Raw genomic sequence first — 17,769 nt, 5'->3', positions numbered from 1 at the left:
GGGGTTGGTGATGGGTTGGTAGATGAGTGGCTTGAGGTAGGGGAGATAGAGATGCGTTGATGGCTTTGTAGGCTTGTTGTGGGGGGTTTTGAGTCGCGTTGGCTGGATGTAGGCTCCCGGGTTGCGTGGGCAGCCGCGGATATGGGGTATGTGCGTGCGCGAGACTGGGTATTGTATGCGCGGGAGGATGATAGCTTTAGTTCCCGAAGGCAAGTAGCAGAGCGCAGAAGTATTGAGTCGCGGGTTGCGATGTGATCTGGCGGTACTACGGTGGTGTTGGAAGCAATCGCAAAGGCAATGCGAAGACGGTCGTTGGAGAGGAAAAATTTTGCGCGCCGACTTTTGAGAAAACTAGCTACTCTACGACCATGAGACTGAAAACGAAAAGTGACGGTGAAGATGAAAAGCGGTGACGCGGGTTTGCACACGAGATACTGTTAGGGGTCCACGCTGAAGGTCATTTGGTGGTGGCCTTGGGTGATTCGGCGCAATGTTCCTGGCTGACCGCGATGTCAAATGACAAACGGCAAACGAGACAAGGCCTAGCTTAATCTAGGTAACGCACACGTGCGCTGCTGTTGATGAAGCTGCAAAGGGTGCGAATGTAAAGTAGACAAACTTCATCTCAAGAAGTCCAAATAATCTTGACATGCTTATGTCTTTCGTCAACAAGGGGGTCAGGGACGCGGTGTAGCGCAAGAGTTCTAACCACCAGGGACAATAGTTCTGCCAACCTTTGATCATGAATTTCGCGATACTCGCTCTAGACGGCTTCTGAAGCTGTCCGAAGAGGATGTAGGCCTAATACTTGTCTTGTGCAACAGAGTCGGAAGCAACAAGCCTACGGGAGCGCGGAGTCTATGGATGCGGCGAGGCGGAGGATAGGCGGGTGATGCGTTCTAGAGTCGTACGGCCTTCTAGCTAGATGTCTCAAGATAGGAAAAGCTGAAGATGATGTGCGTGGTTTTCTGTTCTATTCTCAGGTATGACCTGTCGCGTGCCGTGGATTCGACGGGGAGTCTTTGATCGTGTGGTCGAGGTAGGCGGAGATGGCGAGAGCCATTCGAGGGGCTCGCCGAGTCCCACGATATCCAGATCGGCCCTGAAGACTTCTGCAACTGTAGTATGTTCTGATCTCGAGTATCGAAGGAGTGCAGTCTTGCTGCAGTCGTCTCTGCCATACTAAGCTTGCTGCATGTGGCTGCAAGCGTGCTTCGGGGATGCTGGTAGCCGTGCGGACCCCCTGGCTTGGTACGATATTGAGATTCTTTGTGGGGTAAGCTTCCAGCCTCCCTCCACGACGCTGCCTCAACCACACCACCACCACGATGATCCCCAATACCAAGCTGCGCTCGCTCAAATTTTCAGAGCTGGCAGAGGGAGCTCATGTGACCATGAGAATCGGTTGATGAAGCTTCGCCGGTCGCGGTGGTGATCGGGCTGAGCTCCTGCGACTCAATTCTCCCAAGCAGCCACCCGCGCCGCCTCCCACCACCCCACTCAGGCCATGACAAAGGTAGCAACATGACGACTATACTCCTGATGACCTCCGCGAGAGCTTCATGCCCCGTGCAGGTCTCTGTCGTGGGTGTTCTCACCGATAGCTTCGCTGGCGACTTGAGGCGGACTCCCGACGCAGCCTCTGACTCTGCTAACAAGCCACCACCACGGTGGGGGCGGCAACAGCGTCTCTAGCAAGCCTTGCAGCTTCTTCAGGCATCTGTACATAGTACAGTGGCTCCTGTCGTTGACTCGGTCTGCTGCAGGTTCGCCAGCGCATTGACGCTGACACCCAAGACAAACTCAACCCACAGCCCCTCTGACCACCGTCGACCGCAACGGAGACGACAAAGAGCATTGCCCCATCAGCTGGGTTGCCTTCGGCGAGCCGCATACTCTCCATCAATACCATGCCAGGCCTGGCCGCGGCGGCGCTGCCGGCGCATCGAAGCGGACCCCCGAAGCAATCACATCTAGCCCCTCAACACCAACGACGAGACGTTCGAACAAGGCAATACCCACACACCAGGATACTTTGGCAGGAGGCTGCATGCATGAGGCTGCATTGCATCGAATGCGGCTCAGGCTGCTCCGCTGGCTACCAGGGGGCTTTTCGAAGGCAATCGCAACTTTGTCCTATTGTAGGTCGGCGACCACAATCGATGCGAGCCTCCTCACTGCAGTGCGCCGCCGATCACACTCAAGGGAAGTTTCCTTCGGACCGCTGCTCATATCAAAGTTCTTGGAGTCGACAGCTTCGTCGATCTTCTGAACCACACCTCCCCTTGAGCCAAGCACAACAACAGCGATATCATCGGTAAGCAGCGCGACAGCGCTCGCTCTGTAGTGATTCATGCTTGCAGATCACAGCGCCTCGTCGTCTCGTCGCCTTGACTCATGCAGGAAGCCTCTTCGTCGCTGGTCCCACAACCCAAGGCGGGGCTGGCAAGAATCCGAAAGCGAAGCAAACGCCCCTTGTTGCACACGATGCCTCGACGCGACGAACGAATCGAAGACTCCGATCTACATACGGCGCGCATGCCAGGCCCACAGGCGCATCATCCCGTCATCCAACATCCCGAAGCGGTCGAAGTTTTGGCGGGAGCGGAAACACCCATCTGTGTCCAGACGGCCCGTCTACGGCATCCACACGCATGAACTGTATATTCGCACATCGGCCCGTCTGTGGATTGATATTCCGACCCACTTGATACGATATACGAGAAGAGGCAAGAAGACAATCTTTGCGACGCTGCATGCGAATGCGAAGGCGTGGCATATCTTGCCAAAGGGCACACCATCAAGCACGCGCGCATCGGACCGCGGAGTACCGCCGACGGTGGAGACAAGCTACCATTGATGTGTATGCAAGACTTGACAGGTCTTGGAGTGCTTCGCTCTCGCCTTCGCCTTGGATTGAAAAGTCCTCGTCTCCACAACGACATCATACGCTGCAGCACATACGAAACCGGCCCAGGGCTGACCTGGCTTTGGTGATGCTGTCGCGCTGCAACAAGGACCACACAAACATTTGTAGGTTATTCTTGGTATCCTGCGCGACGACGACGATGTAGCTGTTCATTTGCAGCGTTGGCGCGCGACACACGACCATTCGCGTGTAGACTTGTAGCTGGACTCAAGATCCACAAGGAAGTCTCCTTGGGATGATCTTACCGTTGTGCATCAGCAATCGAAGCATGATGGCAGGCCTTACGACAGCGAACAAACGAGGTGACCAGAAAGAGCAAGGAGTTGGGGTGGTCGCCATTCGTACTCTGACTGTGCTGAACTGCACTTGTCAACGTAGGCCTCGTCGACGTCGCTGCGAAAGAAACCGAGTCCCAGCAAAGCTGTGGGTGATCTGCTTTGTTCAGAGTGGCTACGGTGATCTCCGGCCATTCGAACAGCAGCGTTCCCAGCTTCAGCGTCGGGTTCAACGCGTGATGTGCTCGCTGTCGTTTTGGTGTTGCACAATTTCTCGACGAAGATGAAAGGTATGTTTGATGAGTCCTTGGAGCTCCAAGGTCGACAAACATCGTCAGCGATACATCCACCACAGGTATGGACTCCGGAATCAATGCACAATCTGGCATGGACATGCTCAGGGCATGCTGCTCACCGACAGTCTCTTGCGATGTTATCAAACTCAGTCCGGCATACTCAAGCCTCCAAGCTGTCAGCACGTTGTCGGATGACGGCCAGACCCCATCTCATACAGCACAGGGTCATCAGTGGACGCCTCATTCAGCACCAGAGGGCTCGACGCACTCCTTGTCGAAAGTAGTCGACCAGCAAGCTCGTCAAGGATGAAGGCCAATATCCTAAGCTTCCCAGCTACCTTGTCTCGGCCGATAATGACCGCGTTCTGCCTTTGCGTATTTCGAGCGAGGCGAAGATGCAGGCACACTAGCCATCGTCATTGGGCTCGACCAGCCGGCATTGTTCGGACCCTAGATGCGTTGGTGCTGGTGCTGGCGCAGATGCAAGCCATGTCTCGTCTTTGGCCTCGTCCACGGCTAAGGTATCCGAGCTAGGCTGGGGTTTCAAGCTGCCGCGGCCTCAAAGCTGTTGAGTAGACGAATGCGGATTTGTGCGCAGTCCCCTGACCCTGTCGACGCTACGCCTGCAGTCCATAGTGGCTTCCAGTCTACTCGACCCTGAAGCCGACGCCTTCCGGCTAGGAGATGTCTCCGAAGAAGGGTCAAGACGTCCGCCACACACTCGCTACCATGCGCGACATACGCCATTCCATTGTTTCGGTCCAGAGGCGTCTGCGGCTAAGATGGCGCTCGGTAGTGTACCTGTCTTGACTCAGGGGCTGGCTCGGTACGAGCTAGTCTGCGCCGTCTTCGTCAGCCTGAACTTCAGACGACGCTGTCGAAGGGTCAGGATGTCTCCCTTGCTGTACTCGTCGCGACCGACCTCTCGCGCGTTTCCGGATTGTCGCTCAAGTCTTATCGCCGTAAGGGTGCCTCGTACGACTGGCCTTGGCCGTGGACGAAGCCGTGTCCGTCCTGGGAGATGTCGCCGCGGAGGCCTTCGCGCCCATCGCCGGGGTCAATGGAGAAGCTGAGCCGACCAACTCCATGATGACCTGTGTATCTGTACCGTCGTCGTCGGCCTTGCCCTATCTTGCAGACTGCGAGAGGAGGCTGAAGCTCGAAAAGCTTGCGTCGTTGTCGGTCGCGCTCTGCTGGTAGAAGAGTCGGGCGTGCTGCCTGCGTGCATGTTGCTCGCTATGTCAGTATGGCCAGCACGTCAAAGGAGATGGTACTGCACCTGTTCTTGTATGCGTCTCTCGCATTACCCGCTCCGTCGCCGCCAGGTCGTGTCGCCGCGTCAAAGAGGTCCAGGAAAGCAAGCTGCCCCGCCCGCCGCCGCCGGGCTTCGTCCAAATTGTGCCGCGGGGGTCATCGCACGCGCGTGAGCCAAAGAGAAGAATGCCGTCGCTCCTTGCCCGTCGTATAGTGTCCTTGGTCGTGGCGGTGGTTCGGCGTGGTGTGTGAGTCGGTTTGGTTCAGAAGAGGGCAGCAAGCAAGCCCTTCGTGCGGAGCAAACGTATTCGGCCGCCATCACCAATAGTACACCGACAATGACTTCGCAGTACTATCGTGCGTTGAGCAGTTAGCCACGAAAGACACGTAGGCGGTGAAGAGCGATATGAAATGTGTCGTCGTCGCCGCTGGCGAGGCTGCGGGGGCCAGCTGCTACACCACCAACGGGCTTCATGATAGACTGCCGTGGCCCGTGCGCCCCACATCGAGATTCTGCCTCCTCGCGGTAGACGACGACAAGGGGCTCAGGAGTGCTGCACGCAGCGGGGATAGCATGCCCGGGAGGTACACAGTCAGCTCTGACGAGGTCGAGACATTCCCGACATGCTGAGGCACAGCATACGACTGCAAACCTGTGGGTGATGGGCGGGCTTCACAGCCCACCAAGATACCTACGGATACGACAGCGAGATCATGGAATTGGTGAAACCATAGGCAGGCAGATGCCGCAAGGCTTGAGATGTAATATCTTAGACTTTGATAGGGGATGTAGTATCAAAGTTGAAGATGTTCATTCCATGTCTATACCGTAGGCATGCCGTGAGGCCGACTGCCCCCCTGAGCCAGCCCCCTCATGAGGGTCAGCAGACCCAGATGCTCTTTCCCCGCCAGCGTGTACCGGAGTGTCACGGATTACGTGTCATGAGAGAGAAGAGGGGCAGACTTTCGCGTCGCTTCTTCTTCCCTCTTCATCTCATTCTACTTCACTCTGAACTTCCGCTGTGGACCGCATTCGCCATGCCTTTTTCAGTATCGCTGGCCATGCATCAGTACCGTTGTCTTTGCTGGTATCGGTACGCCCAATGCCGCAGTACGCGAGGGGAGTCAGTTGGTCACTGCCCTTTCGACGGCACCAACCCCAGGATGAGCACAACCGTGTCCGCCGTGAGCGCAAGCCTCATCACCGTCGACAAGTCGGTCATTCCATAACACAACGCCAGTGACAAGACTCCTGAGCTACTAGGAGCTGTCTTCTGTCATCTCTTGTACTCCGTGAGCGGAATCTGGCTGCGTTTCGAGCTCGCGTTGCTACTTTCCGTCGCGACTTTCAGATGAGCCATCTCCGTCCCACCTTGAGCTTCACCACCATCGCACATACGTGTATACCCCCCACAGTTACCCCGAAACTACATTCACACGCCTGGACTATGTTCTCGACGAAGTCTTTACTTCGCCCCTAGGGTCGAACGCAAGTCACATCACTGTCTCTACGTCGAGGGCGGCCAAGATGCTGAGCACCTCAAGTTCCTGGTCCAGAACCAGATGAAGCGTTACTGCCACCACATCGGCAAGCAGATGTCCTAGACCTCCCTCCCAGAGCCGCCGACCTATGTTGGGGGCTACGACTTAATACTCACACCCTTCGCTTGATCATAAGATGCCCACCACGTAATACGTTCGTCGACTTCAAGAAGTGTGCCAACGTCGGATACGCTTTCATCAACTTCACGGACGTCGCTGGCATGCTCATCGAGCACTTCCTGGTCACACCCGTCACAGCGCACAAAGACAATGGCAGATCCTTGAGCATCGATGTTGGTGGCACGAACTTAAGAGTCGGCTTTGTTGAGCTAATCGGAGAGCCAGATGGCGGCGGCGTCGTCAAGTCAAGTCACCGCCATCCTCATCGGCAAGCAGGCGTACAAGACCTCCCTCCCCAAGTCGCCTGCCCATGTTGTGGGCTACGACTTCATACTCACACCCCTCGCTTGATCATAAGATGCCCATCACGACGGTTTGGGGGCTCTTCTGGTCCCTTCCACGGCACCCAGAGCAACCGCAAGCGCTGGATGTAAGCACCGAAGAGAAGGGCAGATTCTTAAGCATCGATGTTGGTGGCACGAACTTAAGAGTCGGCTTTGTTGAGCTAATCGGAGAGCCAGATGGCGGCATCACCGTCGTCAACTAGCCGCAATTCCCATTGGCAAGCAGGCGTACAAGACCTCCCTCCCAGAGCCGCCGGCCTATTTGTGGGCTGGAACATATACTCACGACCCACTCTTGATCATAAGATGCCCAAATCTTCGTTGGTGGCACAGACCTAAGAGTCGGCTTTGTTGAGCTAATCGGAGAGTCAGATGGCGGCATCACCGTCGTCAACTCACTGCTATCCCAATTGGCAAGCAGGCCGCGAAGAAGTTTCTTCCAGAGGCCCCGGCCTCGACCGTGTCCGCCGTGAGCGCATCCTCGACGGCAGCGATGTTCGAACCACCGTCATGCTACACTGTGGGCTACAACTTATACTCACACCCCTTTCTTGATCATCATCTGTCCATCTCTTCGTTGGTAATCCCAACGCGCCGCAGCAGGCAGGAGGGCAAGATTGGCAGAGCCAGTTCCCTCCTCATCCCCCTTCGATGGCACCAACCCGACGGTATACTCTCCCGATGTCGAGCGCAAGCCCCACCACCATGGCTCAAGGAGGCCAAGGACGGAGGTATCGTTGGCGCTGGGGTACTTGCAGGCATGACAGATGAGATAGTGTAAGAGTGAATGGGTCATCTCTTGCCTTCATTACATCCACCTCTTGTACAATACCAAGACCCTTCTTCGACATCATGTCGCACCCTTCACCCAACTCATCCTCGGGCAACGGCCCTCCAGAATCTGGAAGCCGCAGTCCGCATGCCGCCTTCCCAACCAGCTTGGTACATCTGCATCACGCCTGCAGTACACACTGTCAGAACGTGGGAAGCTTGCCCCTCGGGCACAGAAATCGCAGTGTCGATCCCGATGACGCATATCCAACTCTACTTCGAGGAGCACCCCCATCTTGCGCCAGTCACGCACCACCCCCTGTAAACATCGCAGTACAAACGCGTCTTGTGTGATGCAGGAGACTCCTCGTCGTTCGGCACGTGGTTCTGATAGCGACAACTGGCGCGGAGGTTCCTCTGTCCCCAGCAGCACGAAGCCTTCACGAACATCCCTGACCAGATCTGCTTCGGAACTTACGACTTCCTGTATCTCCGCATCGATTTCATCTCTCTGTTGGGAATTACAATCGTTCATGACGGCGAGCTCACTCACAACACTCTTTGCCGTGTCAAAGACATCACAACTGCCTGAGATGAGTACTCAAGACAGTGAGTACCGCCATCATTTCAGCACGTTCGACCGCGGTAGCAGCCCCCGAGACAACCTTCAAACCGCTATGCACCATGCTCATCAGCACGCTGCTCCTCTCCAGTTCGGTGGCGAGCTCACTCACAACACTCTGCCGTGTCAAAGACATCACAACTGCCTGAAATGAGTACTGAAGGCAGTGAGTACCGCCATCATTTCAGCACGTTCGACCACAGCGGTAGCTCCCGAGACAACCTTCAAACCGCTATGCACCATGCTCATCAGCACGCTGCTCCGCTTCAGTCGGTGGCGGCGGCCACTGCGGACCCATCCCCTTCGACTCCATCCCGATGACGCATATCCAACTCTACGTCCAGGGGTGCCACTGCATGTACGAACGGCCTCTTCCTCGCCCAGACAACATCTCCAAGTCGCAGCTTTCCATGGGAAGTGCTCTAGCTACGGACATGCAGGAGACTCCGTACTTCTGCCCTCATCTTTTCATCGCTCAACTAGTCTGTAGTTGAGTGATGAAGAGGCGTGGACGGCAGTATGGGGTCTCCTGCATGACCGTGGCTGGAGTACTACCCGTGGATTGCTACTACCTCATCTTCCGCTCAGCATGTGCGACAACGAGAACCCTCTCGAGACGGCATCACGCACGGCAATGTCGACGACTTCACGGTTACATCCAACAATCTCCTCACGTCAAAGCCACCAGGATCTGGCGAAGGAAGACAAGCAAGTCAAAGATCAAGACATCACCACATCAAGTCACGAAGCAAGAGAAGGAACAAGTTTGGTGAGCAAAGCTCATGAAGTTTTGATTGGAAAGCAAGTATTAGGTACATTCAGGTTCATCGGTGGCATCCATCATCAGGTCAGATCATCTCTCAATCGACCAACCATCCACGCCATGAACAAAATCGCATCGAATCCGACCCAGAAGACATACACCCGATACAGTGTGTCAATAGCCATACCGAACAAATCGTAAAGAGAAATCCTGGTCTGGCAAAAATCTGGGAACAGATCGAAAACAAAGAAAGAAGCCGTGTACTCGTTGCGCAAGGTCTACCCGGAAGAGACGTTGCGACCGTGTATGCGTCGGTGGGTAAACGGTGTTTACATGAAGCGCTTGCGGTTGCCCTGGGAGGGACCAGAGGAGCCTCCACGCCAGTTGTCGCTATCAGAACCGCGTCCCGAACGCCGAGGGGTGCCGTTGCCGCTGCCGGAAGAACGAGCCATGGTCAGACGAACTGGCGCAAGATGGGGGTGCTCCTCGAAGTAGAGTTGAATATGGGTCATCGGGATGGAGTCGAAGGGGATAGCGCCGCGGTGGCCGCCGCCGAAGACGTGCAGGTACCAGGCCTCGATCTTCTGCTTCTGAGCCTCAGTTATACCGCCGAACACGAGGGGAGCAGCGTGCTGATGAGCGTGGTGCATGGCGGTCTGAAGGTTGTCTCGGGGGCTACCGCGGTCGAACGTGCTGAAATGATGGCGGTACTCCATGCCGGCAGAGTATCCTCGAGGGGCAAACAGGCCAGTGCTACGAGCACTATCGATGGAGCGCTGCAGCTTCGAGATGTTGTCGGGGCGGGGGAGAGGCAGCTCGGTACCGGCGTGGCGAATGGAGTTCATCATCTCTGCTTCGTCCTGGGTGATGAAGAGGCGCGGGCGACAATAGGGCGTCTCCTGCATGACCGAGGAGTTCCGGAACTTCTGAACAAGCGCCTCGCGTCCCTGGATTGTCGCATACGAGATCCCGAACTTCTTGTCGGAGATGAAACCAGGCCATGAGCGGAACTCCATCTCGAGGAGCATCAGCATGCCGCCGACATCCGTGAAGTTGATGAAAGCGTAGCCGACATTGGCACACTTCTTGAAATCGATGCGCAGATAGAGGAAGTCGTAAGTTGCGAAGCAGATCTGGTCCAGGATGTACTTGAGTGTCATCTATCAAAAGAGTTAGTAAGGCTTCGGGACAGACGTGGAAGGAAAGACTTACCCAGTCGCATGAAGCCGGGATATTGCGGAGCATGACAGTGGTGCGAACATCGCTCCCGTCGATGATGCGCTCACGGCGGACGCGGTTATGCTCATCCTGGGGTTCTTCGTTGCGGAATGGACCGCGGTACGGGCGACGAGTATCGCCGCGATGTTGGAAGCGGTGAGGGCCCAGCGGACGCTCATCGACCCAGTCACCGACGTTGATGGTGGACCAGAAGTACGATCTCTGTGAGAAGGTTAGCAAGAACAGAAGAGTTGGAGGTGAGGTGCTTACATCAGCACCGAAGCCATAGACAGGCGTGCGGCGAAGAGACTGGATGGCGCGCTGTGCGGCGTCGATGGAGTCGAACTCGATCCGGAAGATCAGGCGCATCTCCTCGTGAACAGTGTCGACGTGGACGACGTTGCGAACATTGCCAAACTCCCTGGCGATGAGATCGATCTGGTTCTTGATATCTTCATAGTCCTCGGCAGTAAACTCCCAAACAGCGTGCTCGGGGTTCGCGTCGATGAACATTGACAAGAACATCTGGCCTTCGTACGGTTGGATATCGCGGATGTCCTTGGCCATGGACCGGGCGAGGTCGTCCATGGTCGCGTAGTGGGTCGAGAAGCCGGCTTGAATGAGGAGATCCCGAGCTTCGATAGCGTCGGAAAGGCTGTCGAATCGAATGAAGATCGCAGCGTGAGGGTCTTGGAGGAAGATGGCCGAGTGCTTGAAGCAGTCGTACTACAAGAGGTTAGTGTGAAGCATGGTGGAGGAAGGGGACGACACTTACGCGCTTCATCTGGTTCTGTACCAGGAACTTCAGGTGCTCAGCATCTTGACCGCCTTCGACGTACAGGTAGCGAGAGACGAAGGTGTTGTTGAACTCATCGAGTTCATCGACGAAGGCACCCTCGACATACGCCGGCGGCTCCGGAAGAAATTTCTTGGCGGCCTGCTTCCCAATGAGGATAGCAGTAAGTTGACGACGGTGGTTGGGCTTGCGCTCGACATCGGGGGAGTACACGGTTGGGTTGGTACCGTCAAAGGGGGATGAGGGAGGACCGTTGGCCGACGAGGAGTTGGGTGAAGGGTGAGACATCTTTGGATGTTGAGGAAGGGTCTTGATGTTGTACAAGAGGTGGATGTAAAGAAGGCAAGAGATGGATGATTGGCAAAGCTCAAGCAAGGAGTCTGTCAATATCAGGTGGGGATGGGGATGTGGGTGGGTGTGAGTGGGCAAGAGGTGGAAGGCGCGGGGGAAGGGCTGTTTATATACTGGCGCCAGCGCCGAAGCTCCGGAGGTCAGGTGACGGCAGTATCTGAGGCCAGAGAACTCACCGTTCGGATTGGGAGCAAAAGAGTCAGAGAGAAGGTCGTGGTGAGGAAGTCGCGGCGAGGGCTGGCGGAGGAACTGGAAGGAAGCGATTCGGATATCCCACGACGCCAGGAGAACCACCAACCGGACGGGGCCAGACGAGCATGAGGAGATAGCGCTCGACGAGCTCTACAACTTCTGTTTTTCAGGCATACGAGGCATCAATGGAGTTGGTGATGCATCGCAGCTGCAAGACGAAGCCTGAGGTTGAAGTTCCATCCCTCAACCGCCTTTGCACGTTATCCCGAGGACCCACTCACCGGTTCTAGCGTCGTCCAGGCCGTCTGACCGCCTACTAGCGGGCACCGGAGGGGCAGGATGACGGGAGGGGCAGGAGCGTGAAGAAGCGCCGGAGATGTGAAAGTGCGTGAGAATGGTGTCAGAAGAAGTCTGCAGCGAGTTGGAAGATATAGGGGATTGCTATGAGCTGGAAGTCTACGTGGCATTGCCAAATCTCCCTCTCAACCACGTGGAGGTGAGAGAAATTGCCAGATTTCATTGACCGAAAGCTGGAGAAACCACTAGGACACGCGTTGAAAGCATGTTGGTGGATCTCACGATGTCCGCGGGGAGCTCATGAGGCCGGCACATGCACATTGTCAGCTGGAAGCGTGTGCAACGAGCGGGGGGCGATCAAGAGCATGATCCCCAGACGCGTAAGCTTCTCCGCGTCATTCTGTTTGTTGAGGCAGCAGCGGCTGCTTGTGGCAGGCAGGAAACAATCACGGTCATTCTAGGAAGGCACGTTGAAGCGGGGCGGGCAGCAACTCCAAAGCTGAACATCGTGGAGACGGTGAGACTCCAGAAAACGTGGCATCGGGAACCAGCTTCTTGGGAATCAACATCTCGCCCCTGAGATCCAGCAGCTTCTTGTGAATTCAGAGGCCGCGGGGATGGTGCTGAGCCGGCTGGGTGGGCAAGAGCGACTCCAAGCATGCGGACAGCTTCACAGGGGCGCGGGCACGATCATTTGCATGTATGGGATTGAAGACCGACACAGAAAGGATGAGAAGATTATCAGTAGAGACTCAGCATTCTGTGGGGACCGCTGCTCCTGAGCGCGCTCCGTGACTGCCCAAACGGCAGGAGCAACAATTCGCGACTCCAGGCGTGCAGACAGCTTCACGGGGCGCGAAAGTGATCACTTGCATTTCCGAGACTGAAGACGACCTTGAGACCGACGAGAGGCTCACTGAGAGGGACTCGGCATTACGTAGTAACCCATGCTCTCGAGTGCGCTTCGTAACGGCTAAAGGGGCGGAGCCTGCCAGCTCGCGACTTCAGGATTGCGGCCAGCTTCAAGGGGGCGCAGACATCGTCACTTGCATTGTCGGGAAGGAAGACTGTCTCCAAGCCGACCTCGAGCTCGTCAGCAGAAATCCAGCATCGCATGTGAGATCTGCTGTAGAAAGCGGTCCGCGACTGCCTCAAGGGCGAGGCTACAGGTTTGCGACTCACGGCAGGAGCGACGACAGCGAGGGGCAGAGCAATATCCGGGTACGTAGAATGAACAGTAGCATTTGCTGGACATTCACGAGAAAACCGCTGCTCGAATCGCGACCCTCAACATGCTCTGCGAAAAGGAGGCCTGAAGACCCTCGCGACCTCCGCGACAGCGACTCGAGCGGCCTGGACGGACGTGAGCAGCTTCAGACTCTACTTTGTCATCACAGGAAGCATTCAGTCACTCATGAACATCCCATGACGGACGTAGACCGCTCATCACGAGGTTGCGCGAATGGCTCCTCCAAGGTCCAGGGTCTGGCGGGCTGGCAGAGCGCGCGACGAGAACATCACGGCCTTTGCGGCAGACAGGCACTGGCAACTTCAAAAACTAGACCGGGAGCGCCTACTGCTCCTGATCTGTAGCTACTGCATTGCCCCTTTCCCTCAGACCCATTCCGTCATGTTGGCTGTCCGCGACCAAAGGCTCAACTCCACAAGGCAGGCCAGGGAGACCGCGCGACGAGACTATCACGACCCTCATCAGGAGACTATGCGACTCGGGAAGCCAGCAAGCATATGGAGAGCATGAAATGGCCCTGGCCTGTAGCTACTGGACTGCCCCTTTCCTGGTAAAGCTCTATCCTATATGTCCGTTGTCTATTGTCTGTCAACCTTTTCCGCCTCTCCTCAACTCCAGTATCAGTCCAACTCTACGCCGCCCGTCGCACGATAGCCTCGAGCTGCTGCCATTGGCGTCGGGAGCGCAAGGCGAGAAGGATTGTCAGCCTCGTCGCTGGCGGACCAGGGCGCTGCCTCCTCCGCTGTCCGACTCGACTGCGACATACCCTCGACCCAAGGGCTGGCAATTGAGTACAGAAACCTTCTCATTGACTCGCCGTATAGTCTCCTCCCCATTGTGTGCCCCCACATGTTCCTGTCGTGCCTCCACCTTGTATACTCGGTCTCGTCGTACGGTCGGGGCGCTCGTGGCAGCGGCTTAAGGCGTATACGATCGTAGGTTAGGAGGACGACGGCGGTGACTCGAGGGAGGGCAGTAGCTACATCGCGCTGTGGAAGGGCTCGTCGAAAGGCGTTGCCGTGACGAGGGCGTCGGGGTAAAGTACGCACTTCACCCCCGTCGATGCATACCCCACTTCGGATATCCTACACCAAAACATTAGCTCGTCTCCCTCTCAATAGCAGCAGGCCGTTCTCCCAGCCTCGCTGAATACCGCCGTCACCGTCACTACGCGTAAAGCGCCCAACAATAGCGAAGCCAGACCGTCGCCAAACGCAGTCTTGGCACCCCCAAATCGCCCACATAAAAGCTCGAAAACCAGCTTCCCCAACTCCCCAAACCAGCTCCAACAAGCCCATCACCACCATCACAACAAGCTCAACTACTACCACCACCACTACTACTACTACTACCACAAACCCACCTTCCCTCCTCACCCCCGCATCCTCCATCACCAAAAGATGGAAAACTTCACCATCAACCTCTCCGACCTCGACGTCCCCTCCCTCGCGGAGTTCCCGCACCTCCCGCCCGCCTCCGACTCCCCGGCGCAGAAGCGCCTCTACTGGTTCTTCCGCGGCCTTGAGGAGATGGCGAGCAAGCTGTACGAGCGCATCGAGATGTACCAGCACCTGGAGGAGACGCTGGATGAGGAGGAGGAGGCGGAGCTCGAGGAGCTGAACAAGGGGGTTCTCGTGGTGTTGACTGCGGTTAATTGGGCGGGCAGGCTGTATGGTGGGGAGGGGTATGAGGATGCGGTTTGAGTGGTAAGTTTTATTGTGGGTGACTTGAATTGGTGCGGTTTTGCTAATTCGGCTTCAGGGATTTGGAGATTTTGGGCGGGATTGGTGGGCGGCCGGGCGTGAGAGGGGAAGAGGCGTTTAGGAATGTGTTTTGATACCCAGGTTTTGTTTTCTGGTGGGCGTTTGGGCTGGTGGTGGGATTGAGGGTGGGGGGTTAGTAGATGCGGCAGCTATGATGAGCGTAAGTCCGCGAATGAACTTGATTACTCTTGCACTTTGACTTGTCATTGATGTCGTGTACCTGGGATGTATTCAATAATTTTGTGTTGTGCTATTGCATGTTCTCTGACCCTATGTAGTCATCATGTACCATTTGCATACTCGGGACCGCCATTTTGAGGATACCATGTCTTCGACGGCATGCTTCATAGTCCTACGAAGATGCTCAAATCTCACACTGACTACCTCCCCGCGACACGATCCACAATCTTCCATCACATAAAAATACATCGAAGGCATACAGGCCTCACTCAACATTTCACACAACATCAGACCAATTCAGACAAACATCAATGTCAATAGCCATATACTAGAGTATCACATCCAAACGCCTCCTAGTTCCCTCAATCCCCCAAATCCGCATGCCCATGTCCAAGAAGACCCCAGCTTACTTCCTACCCTCCCCTTCCCCCTCAAACATCCACCTATCATCCTCCAAACTAGCCACCTTCTTCTTGAGACTACTTTTCAACGCAGCCCGAATCTCCTCTTCCACAGCAACAGCATCCCACTGTGCGTTTGTCTTGCCGTAGAGTTGTATCATCTCGTTTTCTTGCTCTGTTCACATGCACACGTCAGCATTCACCCCATACCACCTCACACCAGTCTCCGACTTCTTTCCCAGAGAATGGAAATGGGATCAACATACCACCCTCCTCATCCCCCTCACTCCCCACGCCCATTTCCCTGTACACAGGCGCCGGCGCTTTGACAATATATTCTCCGATATCGTCGCGCTCGACGAACTCGTCTTCGGTGGGCTGCATGAAGATGTCTTGTTCTATTTCGCGGCTGTCGGGGCGGATGGAGGGTGCGGCTTGGTTCTGGCGGCGCGCGGGTTGTTGTTGCGGTTGCGCCTGTTGTTGTTGGGCGGTGTGGGCGGCGAAGATGTTGCGGCGGGTTGTTGGGGGGAGGCGGATTGCGCGGTTGTCCATGGTGGATTGGTTGTATGGGGTTATGAGGTTGAGCAGGTGTTTGTGCAGAGAGGTAGAAGGCGGGATGTGGAGTGAGGTTGGATGTTGATGGTGGTTTGGGGTTGGTGGGATGAATGGCGCGCCGTAGCTAGTCAGGTACAAGTGTTTGGTGGGGCGGCTGGGGTTTGGCATTGCGACACTCCCGCGGCGAAACCTGAGGCGCGTCTTCGTAACACCGACAGCAAACACCTGCGCAATTACATCATGGCTTCTACGGATCTTCCTGCGCAATCGCCAAGCCCACCGGCGGATACAGAAGATCGATCGCCGCCCCGGAAACGACCCAGAACTCGCGCGCCTCCGAAAGCAGCTGCTCCAGCCTCAACTCCCGCGACGAATATAGAAATGCCGACTGCTAAGAGCACGGCTCCGGCGCCTGATACCCCAGTTCATCGCTTCTCGATACAGCCTGTCAACCGCTTCCGCGGCGCGTCGGCCAAGATAAAGCGCCCTCGCGAAGTCGCACACTTCTCATACGACGACAACCACGAGTACCAGCATGATGAGTCGGGCATCAACTACTACATACCACCACCAATGGGCGCGGATCTGAAGGAAGGCTTCGAGACGTTCAAGCACTATGAAGACAGGGAAGATCCCCATCTGGACAGTCTGCTGAGGGCGCTCATGGAAGACAAGACGGGCAAGGAGGAAGTCAAAGCCGACTTCATGACTTGGCGAGGCATGATGACCAAGGTATGTTGAAGCAGGCCGGCATAAGATATAGCAAGGTAAGCGAAACCAGCTTTCTTACCTTGCTGCTTTCAAGTCACCTCCATTCTAACCAACCCCAGATCATGACCGCGCCCTTCGACAACTTCGCCGAATTCAGCATGTTCGCAACCCTCCACAACAACACCATCTACATCGAAGAAGACTTCCCCTCCCGAGCCGCAGACCGCGCAGCAGAAAGCACGCGCCCACCTCCCCGCCACCAACACCCCGACCAGCAATCGCGCGAAATGATGACATACTGGGGCTACAAATTCGAGAAACTCGCTCTCATACCCACGCTACCTCAAGACACGCCACGGGAAGAGATCGAGCGGTCCCAGAAAGGCGTTGTGTCGAATCACGCGCAACACTGCTCCATCGTCCACACATCCTTCGGGCCCCATAGCCTCATACTAGGCGGCGAAGTCGACGGCCTCCTCGCGCCCAAACCCACAAACCCGGATGAGCAGGTACAATGGGTCGAACTCAAAACAAGCGAAGAGCTTCCTCCCCCACGCCAACAACAACACCGCGACATCCTCAAATTCGAACGCAAGCTCCTCAAATTCTGGGCCCAGTCGTTCTTGCTCGGCGTACCTAAAATCACCGTGGGCTTTCGGAGTAAAGCTGGTATTCTAAGGAGTCTACAGACGTTTAACACGCATGAGATACCGGGTATGGTGCGTCAGGGCACGAACTGCTGGGATGGGAATGTGTGTATTAATTTCGCGACGGAGTTTCTGGGATGGCTGAAAGGGGTTGTGGTGGGAGAAGGGGTATGGAGTATTGTGCTGAGGAAGAAGAGCGGGGTTGTGGAGGTGAGGAGGGTGAGTGATGGGACGGGCGATATCGTGAGTATGGAGTTCAAAGAGTTCAAGGATAAGGGATCTGAAGCTGCGCAAGATGGCGGAGGGGAAGGCGAGGCGCAAAATGATGGAGATGCTGCGGAGCACGTTGCGACATCGTGAGTGGGTGGCTCGCCTATGGCTCTGGGAGATGTTTCGCGGGTAAATCTACAGTCCAATCTGAAGGGCGGAGTTGCCCATCCCATCACGTGCAATAATGAAACCATGGTTGGCATGAGATATTCACCAGCACACA

General features: G+C 56.0%; 3 protein-coding genes across 3 annotated transcripts; 1 reads left to right on the top strand and 2 right to left on the bottom strand.

The window, feature by feature from the left end:
- Nucleotides 1-9,245: 9,245 nt before the first annotated feature.
- Nucleotides 9,246-10,313, bottom strand: J4E93_008399 (uncharacterized protein; the record flags this gene model as incomplete). The annotated part of the gene is made up of 2 exons (XM_049346299.1): nt 9,246-10,076; nt 10,308-10,313. 2 exons carry the CDS (start codon nt 10,311-10,313, stop codon nt 9,246-9,248), a joined length of 837 nt encoding a protein of 278 aa, XP_049196700.1.
- Nucleotides 10,314-15,368: 5,055 nt separating this feature from the next.
- On the bottom strand, nt 15,369-15,915 carry J4E93_008398 (uncharacterized protein; the record flags this gene model as incomplete). Its single annotated transcript, XM_049346298.1, has 2 exons — nt 15,369-15,538; nt 15,630-15,915. The coding sequence occupies 2 exons, from the start codon at nt 15,913-15,915 to the stop codon at nt 15,369-15,371; spliced, it is 456 nt and encodes a 151-aa protein (XP_049196699.1).
- Nucleotides 15,916-16,299: 384 nt separating this feature from the next.
- J4E93_008397 (uncharacterized protein) lies at nt 16,300-17,636 on the top strand (the record flags this gene model as incomplete). The annotated part of the gene is made up of 2 exons (XM_049346297.1): nt 16,300-16,650; nt 16,749-17,636. 2 exons carry the CDS (start codon nt 16,300-16,302, stop codon nt 17,634-17,636), a joined length of 1,239 nt encoding a protein of 412 aa, XP_049196698.1.
- Between the last annotated feature and the right edge of the window lie 133 nt (nt 17,637-17,769).

Source organism: Alternaria ventricosa (genome assembly GCF_023758065.1).
Source record: "Alternaria ventricosa strain BMP 2768 chromosome Unknown scaffold_16, whole genome shotgun sequence".
In the NCBI taxonomy this organism is placed as follows: domain Eukaryota; kingdom Fungi; phylum Ascomycota; class Dothideomycetes; order Pleosporales; family Pleosporaceae; genus Alternaria; species Alternaria ventricosa.
This window is presented reverse-complemented; position numbering and strand designations above follow the sequence as displayed.